The 14,750-nt window shown below is 24.7% G+C and overlaps 1 protein-coding gene across 1 annotated transcript; it reads right to left on the reverse strand.

The window, feature by feature from the left end:
• Positions 1–1,493: 1,493 nt before the first annotated feature.
• Positions 1,494–2,839, reverse strand: LOC124912053 (transcription factor MYB1-like). The gene is made up of 3 exons (XM_047452609.1): positions 2,588–2,839; positions 2,376–2,505; positions 1,494–2,286 (listed from the first exon to the last, which is right to left on the reverse strand). The coding sequence occupies exons 1-3, from the start codon at positions 2,718–2,720 to the stop codon at positions 1,722–1,724; spliced, it is 828 nt and encodes a 275-aa protein (XP_047308565.1). The 5' UTR covers positions 2,721–2,839; the 3' UTR covers positions 1,494–1,721.
• Positions 2,840–14,750: the final 11,911 nt, after the last annotated feature.

The following is a 14,750-nucleotide window of genomic DNA, read 5'->3' on the forward strand; positions in this document are numbered from 1 at the left end:
AGTGAGTTATTTAATTTTGTTTAATATAATTATAAAAATTTGATTTATTGTGTGAAAAATATTTAAAAATAATTCTTACGGAACAAGTGCACATGTTAATTAGACTTTTATTGTATGTTTATATTATTTTTAGAATATTTTTTTTGGGTATGTTTTGTTTAGTACTTTTATAATTAAAAAAATGTAATCGATCAATTTTTAAAATAATTATTGAATACTTTATTGAAAATAATTAATAAATGGTAGGCCTAAACCGTGGGCCGTGACACGTGAAATAAGGACGGAGGTCATTGTGGTGGGTCCCAATACATGACGTCAATTAACCCACATGCTCTTTAATGTAAGGCATCAGTAATATTAATAATATTTTATCTCTCAACTTGTAAAAATATATATAATTTAAATAACAAATTATATTTTAAAGATATTTAGTGAACCGTATCTGATGATATTTGACTAGGAATTTATTTGAAGTTCAATGATCTTAATACAAGTACATCTTAATTTAGTCTTTTTATATAAAATTTAAAATGAATAAATAGAGGCATAATTATATTATTTCTAAAATGTATTGAATTAATTAAGCAAATATTACGTAATATAGGATAATTAGTTATATCCATATAATTTAGAAGTCAGTTGAATTTAAAAAACAAAATCTATACATTCCTAAGCAATTGCTACATTTAGAATCAGACATTTTATATATTTACAGAAATTCAAAACAAACAAACAAAAATTGTATACAGTGAATATGCAGTTCTCCATTGTTCCGAGGTCAACTGATTAATTACTATATTTAATATTGTTTCAAGTAATCACAAATATTAATATTTTTTTGTATGGTTTTTAAAATGTAACTTTATAATTCACTATAAATTTTCGGTAGAAAAGTTTATCCTCTTTATTCAGAATCTTAGTGTTAGTTAATTTTTTTATTTTCATAAATTTTAAACTTTATAATTTAATATTTAATTTTATTGTATTTAAATCATTATTTACAACACATTTGAAATTAACTAACTAAATATTAACTAGAACTTATTTTGAAATGACATTACATTAACAAAGTTGTCAAGAAAATGATAAAACTAAGTAATTACATAAACAAATGAGGTGAAAAATAATAAAACAAACAAAAAAAACAGGAATAATTAAAATGAAGCAATTTAATTGAGAAAGGTAAAGGAGATTGAATTCAGGAACTTGCTCTGAAAAATCATACAGTATATAACTGTATTTATTTTTTTAAATAAAATTTGGTATTTTAAATATATATTAATATATTACATAAATTTATTATATCTAAACAAATATTGCAAGTACAAATTAAGCAATGTTTTTGCTAAAAATATGCTAAAGCATTTATGGCTGCCCACCTTAACCGTAATGCTAAAAAGATTAATTAATATTACAAAGAACTTTATAAAACAATATTTTATTTAATTTTAAAATCTTCCAACTTCGTTCATAGGACGTACGTACACATTGATAAATACAAAAGCAACATTATTATTGATATTGAACAACTAATTTATTAACTATTATTATTACTATTATTATTCTAGCTTTATTATAGAGCTTATATAATAATAATAATGACATTGAATTAATTGGACAACACAGATCTTACTTAAAAGCTAAATAAGTTAGTTAATTACTTAATTATTATGTTAACCTACTTTATTAAATATAATTATTTCTTAAGAAGTTGGATCTTGTCACTCATGTAGAACCCAGTTCAACTCCATGTTCATCGTATCTTCAAATGGATTGAAATTACGGTCTTGTCCATCTCCTTCAACGACATAATTCTCATGGGGGAAAACGAAATCAGAATTATAAGCAGAAAAATCATTGGAGAAAAGATCTGAGAAACGAAAATCAGCCAGCTGGTCCAAACCTAACATTAAGTCTCCGGCGCCGGAGCCGTCGCCGGCAGCATCATCATCCGGTAGAAACACAAAGTTATCAGAATCCGGCACCGTCGAGAATGCGGTTGAAGCCATGATTGATGATGTATTCTCCTTGATCTGAAGTGTGGGTTGAGGATGATATTTGTTAATGAAGGTTGTTTTAGAGGAGAATCTCATGGCTTTGGTTTTGATGGCGTTTACCGGCGGCGGAAGGGCGGCGGTTGTGGTCGCCGGAGAGTTTGTCTTCAGTTTGGGATGATAGTTTTTTTTAATTGAAGAGTTGGTAATTTTTTTGCAAAGAGTGGTGTTCCAATAGTTTTTTATTTCATTGTCTGTTCGCCCGGGAAGCCTTCCAGCAATCAAAGACCATCTAAATAAAAAAAAACATTTACAGAATTAGCGAGTAAACAAACCGACGTTATAGATAATTAGCGACGATTGTTGAACAAAATCAATTACCTGTTTCCTAGGAGCTTGTGAAGTCTAACGATAAGATCTTCTTCATCTACAGAAATGTTGCCTCTTACAATATCGGGTCTTAGATAATTCAACCATCTGAGTCTGCAACTTTTTCCGCATCTCATCAAACCTGCGCCAAATACTTTGTAAATGGTCCATGTTTCGGGGTTTGAAAACTCGAACTCAAATGTTATTAATTTGTAAGGATTTACCAGCTCTTTTGGGAAGGCTGCGCCATCTTCCTTCTCCATTGGTGTTAATGAAATCTGTGAGAGTCTTATCTTCGATGGCACTCCATGCTCCTCTGTTTAGCCCCTCCTTTGCGCAGCAAGGACTTCTCCCCATCTTTCTACTTCACTTAATTAACCAAACTTTTATTGTATTAGGTTGTCTCCTCATCTATGGGAACGGTATTTCCTCTTATAGATAGATGTTCCACTCTCTCACACACACATGCACACATACATGTGCACCACATTTCTTTCTTTTTTTTCTTTTTCGAGGAAATTAAAGATGTTTTATTTTTATAATACTAGGAAGAAGAAAATTTTGTTTTGAATTAAACTAATTTACATGTTACATTTTCAACCTAACCAAACTATATATTTTTCTTCATTGTAATTAATATTTAGTCAAATTATAATTTTTTCAATGCTCAATTCCTGCAAGTTACAATTAATTAGAGTTTTCTTTAATTTCTTGAATACAAGTTTATTCTTTTTATTCAGAAACCACCAAGAATAAAAAATAAAAATAATGAGTGAGGAGGACTCCACTTGGGATCCCTAGAGTGCTAACCGTACAAGTCGGGTAAAAAATATCTATGAATTATCTTTTCTTTTTTTTTTTAGTTTTTTAAGATTTATAATTTACATAGAAGAGAACGCCCTAGAACAACCTTAAATATTTTAGATTTTTTTTTCAATGTCTAACCGTCGGCAAATATTTATCAAAATGAATTAATTTTATAGTTTATTAAATTAAGACATTGGAGCACTCAAAATTAATGTATTAGAAAATATTCGAATTTATCACACTCATCTCATTGTCAAACTTAAAACCTTTCTAAATTAACTATAATAGCTTATATGTCTCACTCATAAATTACACATGCACTTATTAATTTTGAAATAAATTTTGTTTTTTATTTCACGGTTGATATAAAACCATCAAGAGAGTTCAAAGAAGAAAATTCAAACATGAACAAAGTCGACAAATTGATGTATATATATATATATATATATATATATATATATATATATATATATATATATATATATATATATATATATATATATATATATATATATATATATATATATATATATATATATATATATATATATATATATATATATATATATATATATATATATTGGTTTGCCTCCTTAAATCTTTAAAAAGAAACTTCTTGCTAATTGGTTAGAAGCCATCTCACGGTGGTCACTTCTTTTGTTGAATATTATTAATTCATTTTTCTCTAACCATATATCCAATTAAATATGGCACTTGCAAATTTTAATTTCCCCAATTAGGATACATAATAATCATACAATAGACAAATTAATTAGGCCAATTAAAGAGCATGAATGATGTGACTTCTTCCTACCTTAATTTATAGGGATATAAATAAAATCTCAACCCCTTTTCAAATAAAATGACCATAAATATACAACCAACCTTCTTTATATATATGTATATATAACTTGTTAATAACAAGTATAATGGTATTATAAAGGTCTATATGAAGTCACTCAAATCTTATGAAAAGACAACTAATCTCAATATCTTCACTAATTATGCCTCCAAAGTTTATATCTGTTACAATTATTTTTAGGTTTGTATTATAATGTTCAAACATTTGATTGGATTTAAAATCCAATTTAGTTATTGTGAAACTAATTGTCCACTATTATTGTAACTTTTTCAAGCAACCACTTTTGTCATTCTTAGGAAAAGTTGACTTTGAAAATTAGATTTGTTTTGTACAATATTTAATTTGGTAGTAAATAATTACAAACTATTACTTTTACAAAATTCACCCAAAAAAATCCCTCAATACAATCATGGTAGAGCACCTAGCTAGCTAAACCCCCCAAGTGCCAAATAAAACAATTTCATAATATATGTGAACGAAAATAAAATTAAAATCTCAATTACAAACAAATGATTATAAGAACAAGAAAAAACACCTAAAGTACAAACAACACAATTTCACCCATCTTGAAAAAACAGTGAAATGTCAATAAATTAAGTCGATCCCAAAGTGCAATTATTCTTGATTCTAGCTAGTTAATTTTTACATTATATATATTAATTAGAACATGTATTTTTCCTTTATTATAATTAATATTACTTAAATATTTCTAATTGAGAATTTAGCTCACAATTATTATTGTTATTAAACCTAACTTAGTAGGTAATAACCAATTGAACTATATTACTTATAAAAAAAGGTAAATAAAATATTTGTCGAGCCTTAAGATTATTAATGTTTTTACTGAAAATATATGGTCACGTGGTTCACTATGATACTGTGTTCTGTATAAATATATATGCAATGTATCTATAGAAAAGCACTGGCCGCCGCCCTATTTTTGTTTTTTTTTTATTTTTACTGATGGGTACAGTTTATTAATAAAAGTGTTCATTCATTAACTATGGCTGGCTAACAAGGTATGGACCATTAGAACAATTAAATGATTAATTAATAGTTATAAACTTATAATGTATTAATAATAACTTTCATGATGGTTATAAATAATTAAAGTAAATTAATCTATAATTGATCCATCTGTACGTCTTCTCCAATAGATTTCTCATATTTATTCACTTCTAACTTCAACTAACTTTCTTGATCCATTATTTATGACAGTTTGGTGCAATCATACACACATGACTACCAACATTCAAGATATATAGGATCATATTATTTATTTGAAATCTACTTTTTTTTTCTTTTTTTTTTCTTTTTTTAAGTTATATTAGTTGATTCAAATTAGTAATTAATTATATATCTTCACCCACTTTTCATTATAAGACTTCATAATTTTAAAATATATATAATTAAGCTCGATCATATTATTTATTTGAAATAAAAATAATATGATACAATTAATTAATTAATTAATTAATTAATTAATTGTCAGTTTCATAAAATAAAAGAGTAGCAAAATTTGCGAAAGGAACAAAACATGCACGGTATGGAAAGGCTGACATCTTTCCAATCACTAACACCAAACTGTCCTTTAACTCAATATGGATCGTTCATTGGAACTCCACGTGGCGCTTTTTCATTAGTTGAAGTACTTAAATTATTATAAATAAATTTATGAATAAGACAACTTTTAGGCTACTTGTTTTTATTTAAAGGGTAATTATAAGTATCATCCATTGTATACATTTAACTAAGATTTATTTTTCTAAATTTTATTGCGTTTAAGTTTTCACTTTTTTCTTGATATTATTTTTTACTCAATTTTCAAACGACGACGTATTTATTATGTTTTATTTTTAGATAACGATGTTATAGATTAAGACAACAACAAAGTTGTTATTCATCCGTCTTATATATATTTAGATATTGTGTGTTTATGTTGTAGTATCCTTAAAATCATCTAAACGATAAAAAAATATTGATTTTGAAAGATAGAAAGATGTGCGATAGTTATAAAAAAAAGGACAACAGATTAAGTATTTAGCCCGCAAACACATTTAACCATTTAACTAGCTATGCGTAAAATTTGGTGCTTGTCGGGCTCAAATCCAAGATTTTAGAATTAGTATCCACCTCTTGTTGCCGCTAGGCTAGAAAAGGGGATTGTATGATAGTTATATAGTTAAAATATAAATAATATAATAGACATTATAAGATATAAAATATGATTCAAACTATTTTAAATAAAAATAAATATAGTAAGATGCAATTTCAAACAAAATAAATGTATAAAGATAAATTTAAATGAAATAACATAAAGAAATATTTAAACTTAGTTGAATTTATATGAAACATTATACATGTTACTCTTTATTTAAACATGCGTTTTAAATTTATGATTTGTTGAAATTTTGAGGAAATATTTTTTTTAAAGAAAAATTAATTTATATTAATATATAATGATAAAAGAAAAATAATTTAAATAAATAATATTTATTTATTTTTATTAGTGAATTGATGAATGAGATTTAAGTGATTATTTAAATACTTAAATAAGAAAAAGACCTTGATTTTGATTGTGTGAAGGTTTGATATTGGGTTATTGCATTAAAAAATTAATATTTGTTTTAAAAAAATTGTTTATTTGAATTTTTAAATTTTGAATTATTATAATTATTTTTTACTTAACATATAAATTTTATGAAAATAAAAGTATTTAAATATTTTATGAATTAATTAATTGATTAAATGGTTGAAGAGAAACAAAATATAATAAAAAAGTTTTTAAGTAAAAAAGATCAAACATCAATAAATTGCAATAGCCTATCTTAACAAATTAGAGAGAATTTTTTTTTTAAAATAAGTTGAATTGTTAACTTATATATAACTAATTAAACTCCAATATCGGATTTATCTAGGGGCTCGTCTACCCGGAAAAAAAAATTATTTTGATGGTACTAATGTAACATTATTTTCTAAATCTCTAAATTTTAATTTAATATAATATTTTTTTATTTAAATAAAAAAAAAGGCAAACCTACTTTTATTCACTCTCGTTTTATCCACAATTTTTTCGTTAATTTTTTTAAGTCTATTCCAAAAAAAAATTAAACTCATCTCAACTCGAATATTTAGATTCGTCGTTGCCTTCACCTTCATTATTGTGATGTTCTTTCAAACCCTTAAAATATATATATATGAATAACTAGCTAATCTACCATGATTTGATTATTTGAACTGGACCAAAAAAAATCACATTTTTGTTCTAAATTGGAGGGTATACATGTAACAAGGATCACGTATATTCTTTTATTTGGTTGAAAATGGTTTATATGTAAAGATTTGGATTCATAAATTTAGCGAAATAGGATTGATATCAATAAAAAATTGATACTAGTCTTATATTTTGTATGGTAAGTTTCGGGATCATAGTTTACTCACTCTAGTTTATTGGTAGACAATTTGTAGGTACGTTTAATTTATTTTTATCTTTTATGTTGAATATGTTTGATTGAGCTTATAAGTCCAATTTATTTATTTTATATTTATCCTATTATTTAATAATTAATATATATATATTTTTTTTATAAACATAATTTTAAATATTAATAAATTATTTAAATTAAAAAATAATATATCTTAAAATAAATTATATTAATATATAATTTTTAAATTTAATTAAAATAAGTAAAAATAAAAATTTATTAAACAAAAGAAAATATTAAAAATCTTTCAATAAATAAAAAAAATAAATTAAATCTGAAAAACTTGTTTAATGTTTGTTTTTGAAATTTTGTTTAATGATATAAGAGTGTATGTTATTTGAAATTTTATTTGGTTTGTTTACTAAAATAATTTTTAATTTATGGTAAAAGAGGAAGAATATATATATTTAAATTTATGTTTTATTATTACAATATTTATATATAAATAATTATTTGATGATTAAATAAAATTATTTAAAAAAAAGTTAAAAGTAATAGTAATAATAAAAAATTGAAAATAAATAAATATTAAAAGAAAATGATCATGAGAAAGAAATAACGTTAATAAGTTAAAATGACTTTTTAAAACGATGATTTCAAAAATTGACAAGACAAGTGGAAAAAGTGTTGATAACTTAGTGGAGTGTGTCCTACTAAAACCGAAGGCAATTATTAATTCTTTATTTTTTTTAATATTCACAATATTTTCTTTAATTAACTTAAGTTTTATATATTTTATATATGAATTTGTTGGAAATTATATATATATTTTTAAATAATTAGGTTCTCTCGAACAATATAAAAAATATAAAATAAAGAACTTAACTCCATGAACTATTCTATTTTATGATCAAAATTTGAGCTCTTGATAACTAATTTAAAATTATTGATCGCATTAATCACTTAAAGTTTTAATTAGGTTGTGTTTATTAGATTTAGATTATAACTTATTTTGACTAATAAATTCATTTCGTTTTCAAATTAAATTATATTTATTATCACTTCTAATTCATTTTTATTAGGGATAACTGTCATTTTTATGTAAATATTGTCTAGTTGGACGATTTAAGCATATTACATATTTTATATTACGATATCATTTTTATATTTTATAATCTCTATCAAATTATTTATATTTTAACTATATAACTATCCTACATCATTCTCTCTTATAAGATCAATATTATTTATGTTTAGAGATGATTTTAGAGGCACAATATCTAAATATTGAGGAGACAAATGAGTAACAACGTCGTTGTCACCTTAGTCTATAACATATATAGTTATCTGAAAAAATAACCTAGTATACATTTTCATTTGAGAATGGAGTTTAAGAGTAATCTCAAAACAAATGTGAAAACTTTGTTCGTGGAATAAAAATTAGATATACAACGTATAAGAAGAATTTGTGCATATTTTTAACATAAATTAATAGTTTTATAACATTTTAAATGATTTTAAATATTTAGGGTATAAATTCAAACAGAAATAAATGTATAAAGGGGAATTTTAAACAAAAATAAATATAAAAAGAATAATTTCTAATAAAAATAAATATATAAGTAACAATTTAAAACAAAATTATGTATAGAAATATATTTCGAAACATTATACCTATTACCAATTTGAATATTACCATGAAAAATATGAATAATTTTGTGATTGAGAAATCTTCGTGCATAATTTTATATGACATTACAATTTTCAACAATTACTGCAGAAAAAGATATTTGCAAGGATGATAGAATATGCATAACTTCATATATATTGACATTATTTATGAAGAAAAAATGTATATCATAATTTGTATAATCTTCTTTGAATTGATTTGCAGAGGCTTTGGATATATTTCACGAAATAACTTTAACATGGTCCAAACTCCAAAGTACAATATCATCTTACCGACGTATAATTACCGGCACAATTTCATATGTCGGCAAATATGTTTGCTGTACTATAGTTTCAGGCACAACTTGTATGTCTGAATATTTTGCCGGCATATACTTACCGGAACACGTTCTTATGTCGGTAATATTTTCCAGCGTTTAGTTACCGTCGTACAATTATGTTTCGGTAAACCATCTACCGACCTATATTTGCCGAAAAGTGCATGTTTGCATATAATTGCAGGTATATTTATGTACCGGTAAATTCCTTGCCAGCTTATAGTTACCACTTTGTCATTCTATTTTAATTTAATTGAAGTTCAAATTATTTGTTGTGGAACAAAGAGAGGCAGTACGTGGTTGTAATTAATTTAGTTTTTTTTAAATTAATTAAAATAATTATTCTTTTAGATGGAATCGAACTCATGATATTTTAATCTCTTAAGTCAACTTTTATCATTAAATTAATTTGGTGAGTTAATAAAAAATTAGTTCACAATTAAAAGTAAACCATAAATACTTTTTTTGGGATTGGGATTTATAATAAAATTCAACAAACAAATTGTTATCTCATTAATCACATTATTTAATTTATTAATCAAAATATTTTTAATATTTTAATTTATATATTAGTATACTTTAATATTTTTACAATTTATTTTCAAAACCAAAAAAGCAATATATATGTCCGGACACAAATTACTTAAAATGATGTCATTATAAGAACGTGATTTCATATTTTTAGTATTACAAACCAAGTTGTTTAGTTAAATATAGACATTTTGTTTTATACGTATGTAAGTTGAAACTGAATTTTCTGGTGGCTTTGGACTCATTAATTTATGTATTTAATTAACTTAGGAATTCATTTTAGGTTTGTTTCTAAAATTAGGCAGATCTGATCAACTAAGTGGAGCTAATTACTGACAGCTGTTTTTTTCAAATATAAAAACAAGCATTCATTTAGGTAATAATAAATATACAGTTTTAATTAGACAATAATATATATATATTTAACGGTCAAACTCTAGTGGATGGTGCCATAATGATCGAGCATCTTTGACAGCATATATAGTGAGATCTGACATTTAATTATCTGCAAAATCGTATCATTTATAATTACTGGTGTGATATATACCTAATCCATATCTAATTATTTATTTATTGAGTTAAAAAAATGTGTATGTATCTTATTTATTCTTTATGTGTTTCATTTTATTGCAAACTTGGACAAATATTTTACAGTTTATATATCTAAAGATCGTGGAATGTGCATGTTGTATTTGATTTTAATGTTTGTTAGACCAAAGACTAATCGGATTCTTAATTATTTTTTAAGTTCATCTTTGGGATTGTATGTCATTATTTGTTACATATATATTTGAGTTCTGTGTTTTTGTTTGTTGAATTTAGATTAATAATTAACATTTAAATATATGTTGTTATTTAAAATATACATATATCCCTAAGGTGTGTTAGATATGGGTCATTGTCTAATCATTATCTTTATATTAAGGCTTTGTTTGTATAAATTATTTAAATAATTTATAACGTAAAAATATTATATCATTCTCATTTTTTTTCATCACATCATTCAATTTTACTCAAAATACTAAATACCTTCTATTTTAAATTATTATTTTTCATTAAAAAAAAATGTGACCACAATGAGGTTGAACATATAGCCCTCGAAATTACATTTAACCATTTAACCAGACATAAAATTTATCGCCTAACGGGCTCGAACTCAAGACCTCTCAAAGAGGTTGAGGATAACCATATTTAATCATTTAACCATTTTAAAATTTTTATTATATATTAATACCTTTTAATTTTTTTTAATAAAAATATATCCATCTCAAAATCATCACCAATCATTTAAATAAATAAAAAACTTTCTCAAATTTAATTCCTTAATAACTCAATTACATAACAATAAAACCCCTAGGAAAAGGTTTGTTTGATCTTTGTTATTTGTGGAAGGTGTTTGTCTAGCTTGTTAAATATCACGAGTAGTCCAAATCATAGTTAGTGCCAATAAATTTTGCCCTCAAATCCTTTCTTACAAAAAGAAAACTCTTACAAACAATTGAGGATGCTTTTTTTTAAAAAGAAATGATTGGAGTTAAAATTTGAGAGATGAAATTTTAAATTGAATGACGTGTTACAATTTAATTGGCTGAAAAAATAACAAAATTTTACTTTCTTCTCTCTCCTCGCCGTTTATCATTTTCCAACCAGTGATATAATGACATATCATTTCATTACTCATTCCCTCTCCTAAATTTCCCTCACCTATTACCCCTCTTTTTGAAAGTCTTCTAAGCCTTGTTTGCTTTTTAAGTTTTTTTAAAAGATTTTTACCCAAAACTCATCCATCACTTTAATAATAACTTTATTATTTAATTACTCTTTTGATATATTAAAATACTAAAATTACTCAAAAACTAAATGTAGAGAAAGAAAAATTAATGGAATTTTCATCCATAGACACTCAAAAATTGCTATTTTTAATTATCAAACAAAATACTTTTGAGAAAAACACTGATAAAACCCCCCAAAAAAATAAGAGAACAAACAAGCACTAGGTTTAAAGTAAGATTTGTTTGATGTTGGGTTAGTGGGATTTATTGGACTTTTTTAAAGAATAATAAAATGTTTATGAAAATGTAGGTTTTAATTAGTTAAATTATTATCATTTTTTTAATATAAAATATATTTTTATATTTTATTTAATAGATTGAGTAGGATAGATTGAGTTTTTAGTGAAAAAACACACCATCAAACTAAGCTATTAAAGGTGGCTATTAAAGGAGGTTTGTAGTCTATACATATAATAATACTTAATTTCAAAGTGTCCGGATTGTCGTGACGAGAGCTGTAGTTAATTTGAATATATATGTGAAATTAATTGTATATTTGGATCGGATTATGGGTTGATCCACCCATAAATTTAAAACGGTTAAAAATAAAATAAAAAATGTTAATGTATATTTCGAACTTGCAACGTAGTAAAAACAAGTATAACCATATAACAAACTAGGCTAATAAGACTTTATATTTTAAATTAAACACCAAATTTGATTACGCGAGACATTCTTAACAATATAAGTTTAACTTTTTAACTAACTAATATATATATATATAATAATAATAATTAATTTCAAAGTGTCTGAATTGCCGGGTCGAGAGTAGTGGTTAATTTGAATATATATGTGAGAGTAAATGAATATTTGGGTCGGATTGTGGTTGAACTATCCATAAACTTAAAATAATTAAAAATAAAATTAAAAATGTTATATGTATGTTTCGAACTTGCAATCTAACAAAACAAGTACAATCCTATAACCAAGTGTGATTGGGACGTGGTTTGTCAATGGATAATAGACCGGTAACAATTGAAAGTGGTTAAAAATATGAATAAAATATTTGATTCACCAAAGTGTGAGGTCACGATGTTAAATGTTAAAAAATATGAATCAAATATTTGATTGACAAAATTGAAAGTGTAGGGTCACTAGATGGAGGTTTATTAAGAAAAAATATGTGAGAAAATGAGTTGTTTTACTGAAATAAATAAAATGTGGAATAAGAGTGTTCTATTTTTTATTTTAATATATTATTCGTGATTTATTAAAAAAATTAAAAATTGGATTGATATTATTATAATTTTTTTATTAAATTTATTTTTTTGTATTTTTATTTGTGTGTATCGCACAAAATTTTTCATAAGTTTTTTTAAATGTCCTTTTATCCCATCATTATCATTTAATTATTAAATAATTTATTGATAAATGATAAGAAAGGAGAATTTGGAAGAATGAACGAGAAACTAATGAACATAGTTAATAAAATTTAAAAAATATTTCAATCGACTCTCTTCTCACATTTTTTTTTATCAATGACGTCATTGTCTCACATTCTCTCCACGTTTCCTTTTTTATTTAATATATCAACTAAAATATTTTATTTTATTTTTATTAAATATTAATTTATATATATAAAGACATTTATATATTAAATTAGTTATTCAAACAATCCTAAATATTTCGATCAACAAGCCTAAGAGTTATAGAATGTATTTACATTGGCTCCTTTAATATTGGGATTGTTTTTAGAATTTTATAGATTTAAAAAAGAAAAATTGAATAATTATTAAAATTTGTTTAAAATAAATTATTAAAATTTTATTTTGAAAGAAAATTATTTTAATATTATAAATTAAGTAATTTAAGAGTTATAAATGATTTGTTAGTTCCCGTTTGAAAGAAAATGGACCAATAGGCTAGTTAGTTAATGCGCGAGTTCTCAAATTCAATTGAAGACCTTCAATTTATCAAATTGTCTTTGAAAGGTAGTCAATTCACCTTTAAGAGAGGTAATTGCAATAGGGTCACATTTATTCTCGTATCGTTTCTAATTAGTGAAACAATTTTTCGAGGAGTTTCTAATATATTTCAAAAGGTCCTTTTATAGAATTATTCAGATCACTGATCGATTTTGATGGAACACCGAATGATGGAGAGAACAAGTCAACCATTTAGATTCAAAAATAAATGTTTGATCAAGGAAGACTTGATACCGCGTGTGGAATCATGATGGTTGAGTCAGACATTAGTTGGTTCTCTATCGAATAATTTCTTTGTGAACTTAAAAAATCTATGTAAGCTTCTCCAAAATTGGTTCGTAGGAGATCATGCTTTATTTTGTGATAAAATCAATAACTTATATAATGAAATTAATAACATGTGAAAAACTTTAGGCCTATTCGTCTCATTTCGTTTTTCTATGAGATTATCGTAAGGCCAACAAATTGGAGAGGATTTTAGAGACGGTCATATCTAGTAATCATATGGCGTTTATCAAAGGTCGTTAAATATATGTTACTGTATTAATAGTCAATGAGTGCATTGACTTAACTAATTCGAGATATGACAAATTAGATGCTTTTATCAAGTTAAACATCGCTAAATTTTATGATCACGTAAATTGAGAGTTTTTTTATGTAATGGACAGAATGGAAATGAGTGGAAAATAGATTGGTTAGATTAGATTTTACCTCTAGACGGTTAATTTTTCTGTCATTATTAATGAGAGTTCTCGGAGATTTTTTGAGAGCTCCTAAGGGATCAGACAAGGTGATCCACTCTCTCACTTCTTGTTCATCATTATTATGGAAGTCGTCTAAAAAATGATGCTTTTCATTGAAAACTCGAGACTCATCCGTGGAGTGAGTTGTGAGTCAAAAAGATATCATTTTGTCATATCACATTTGGTTTACTCATGACTACTTTGCATGATTTAGGCTATTTATAGGAATTTAAAACACCTTTAGGATATTTTATGA

Source organism: Impatiens glandulifera, chromosome 8 (assembly GCF_907164915.1).
Source record: "Impatiens glandulifera chromosome 8, dImpGla2.1, whole genome shotgun sequence".
Lineage (NCBI taxonomy): Eukaryota > Viridiplantae > Streptophyta > Magnoliopsida > Ericales > Balsaminaceae > Impatiens > Impatiens glandulifera.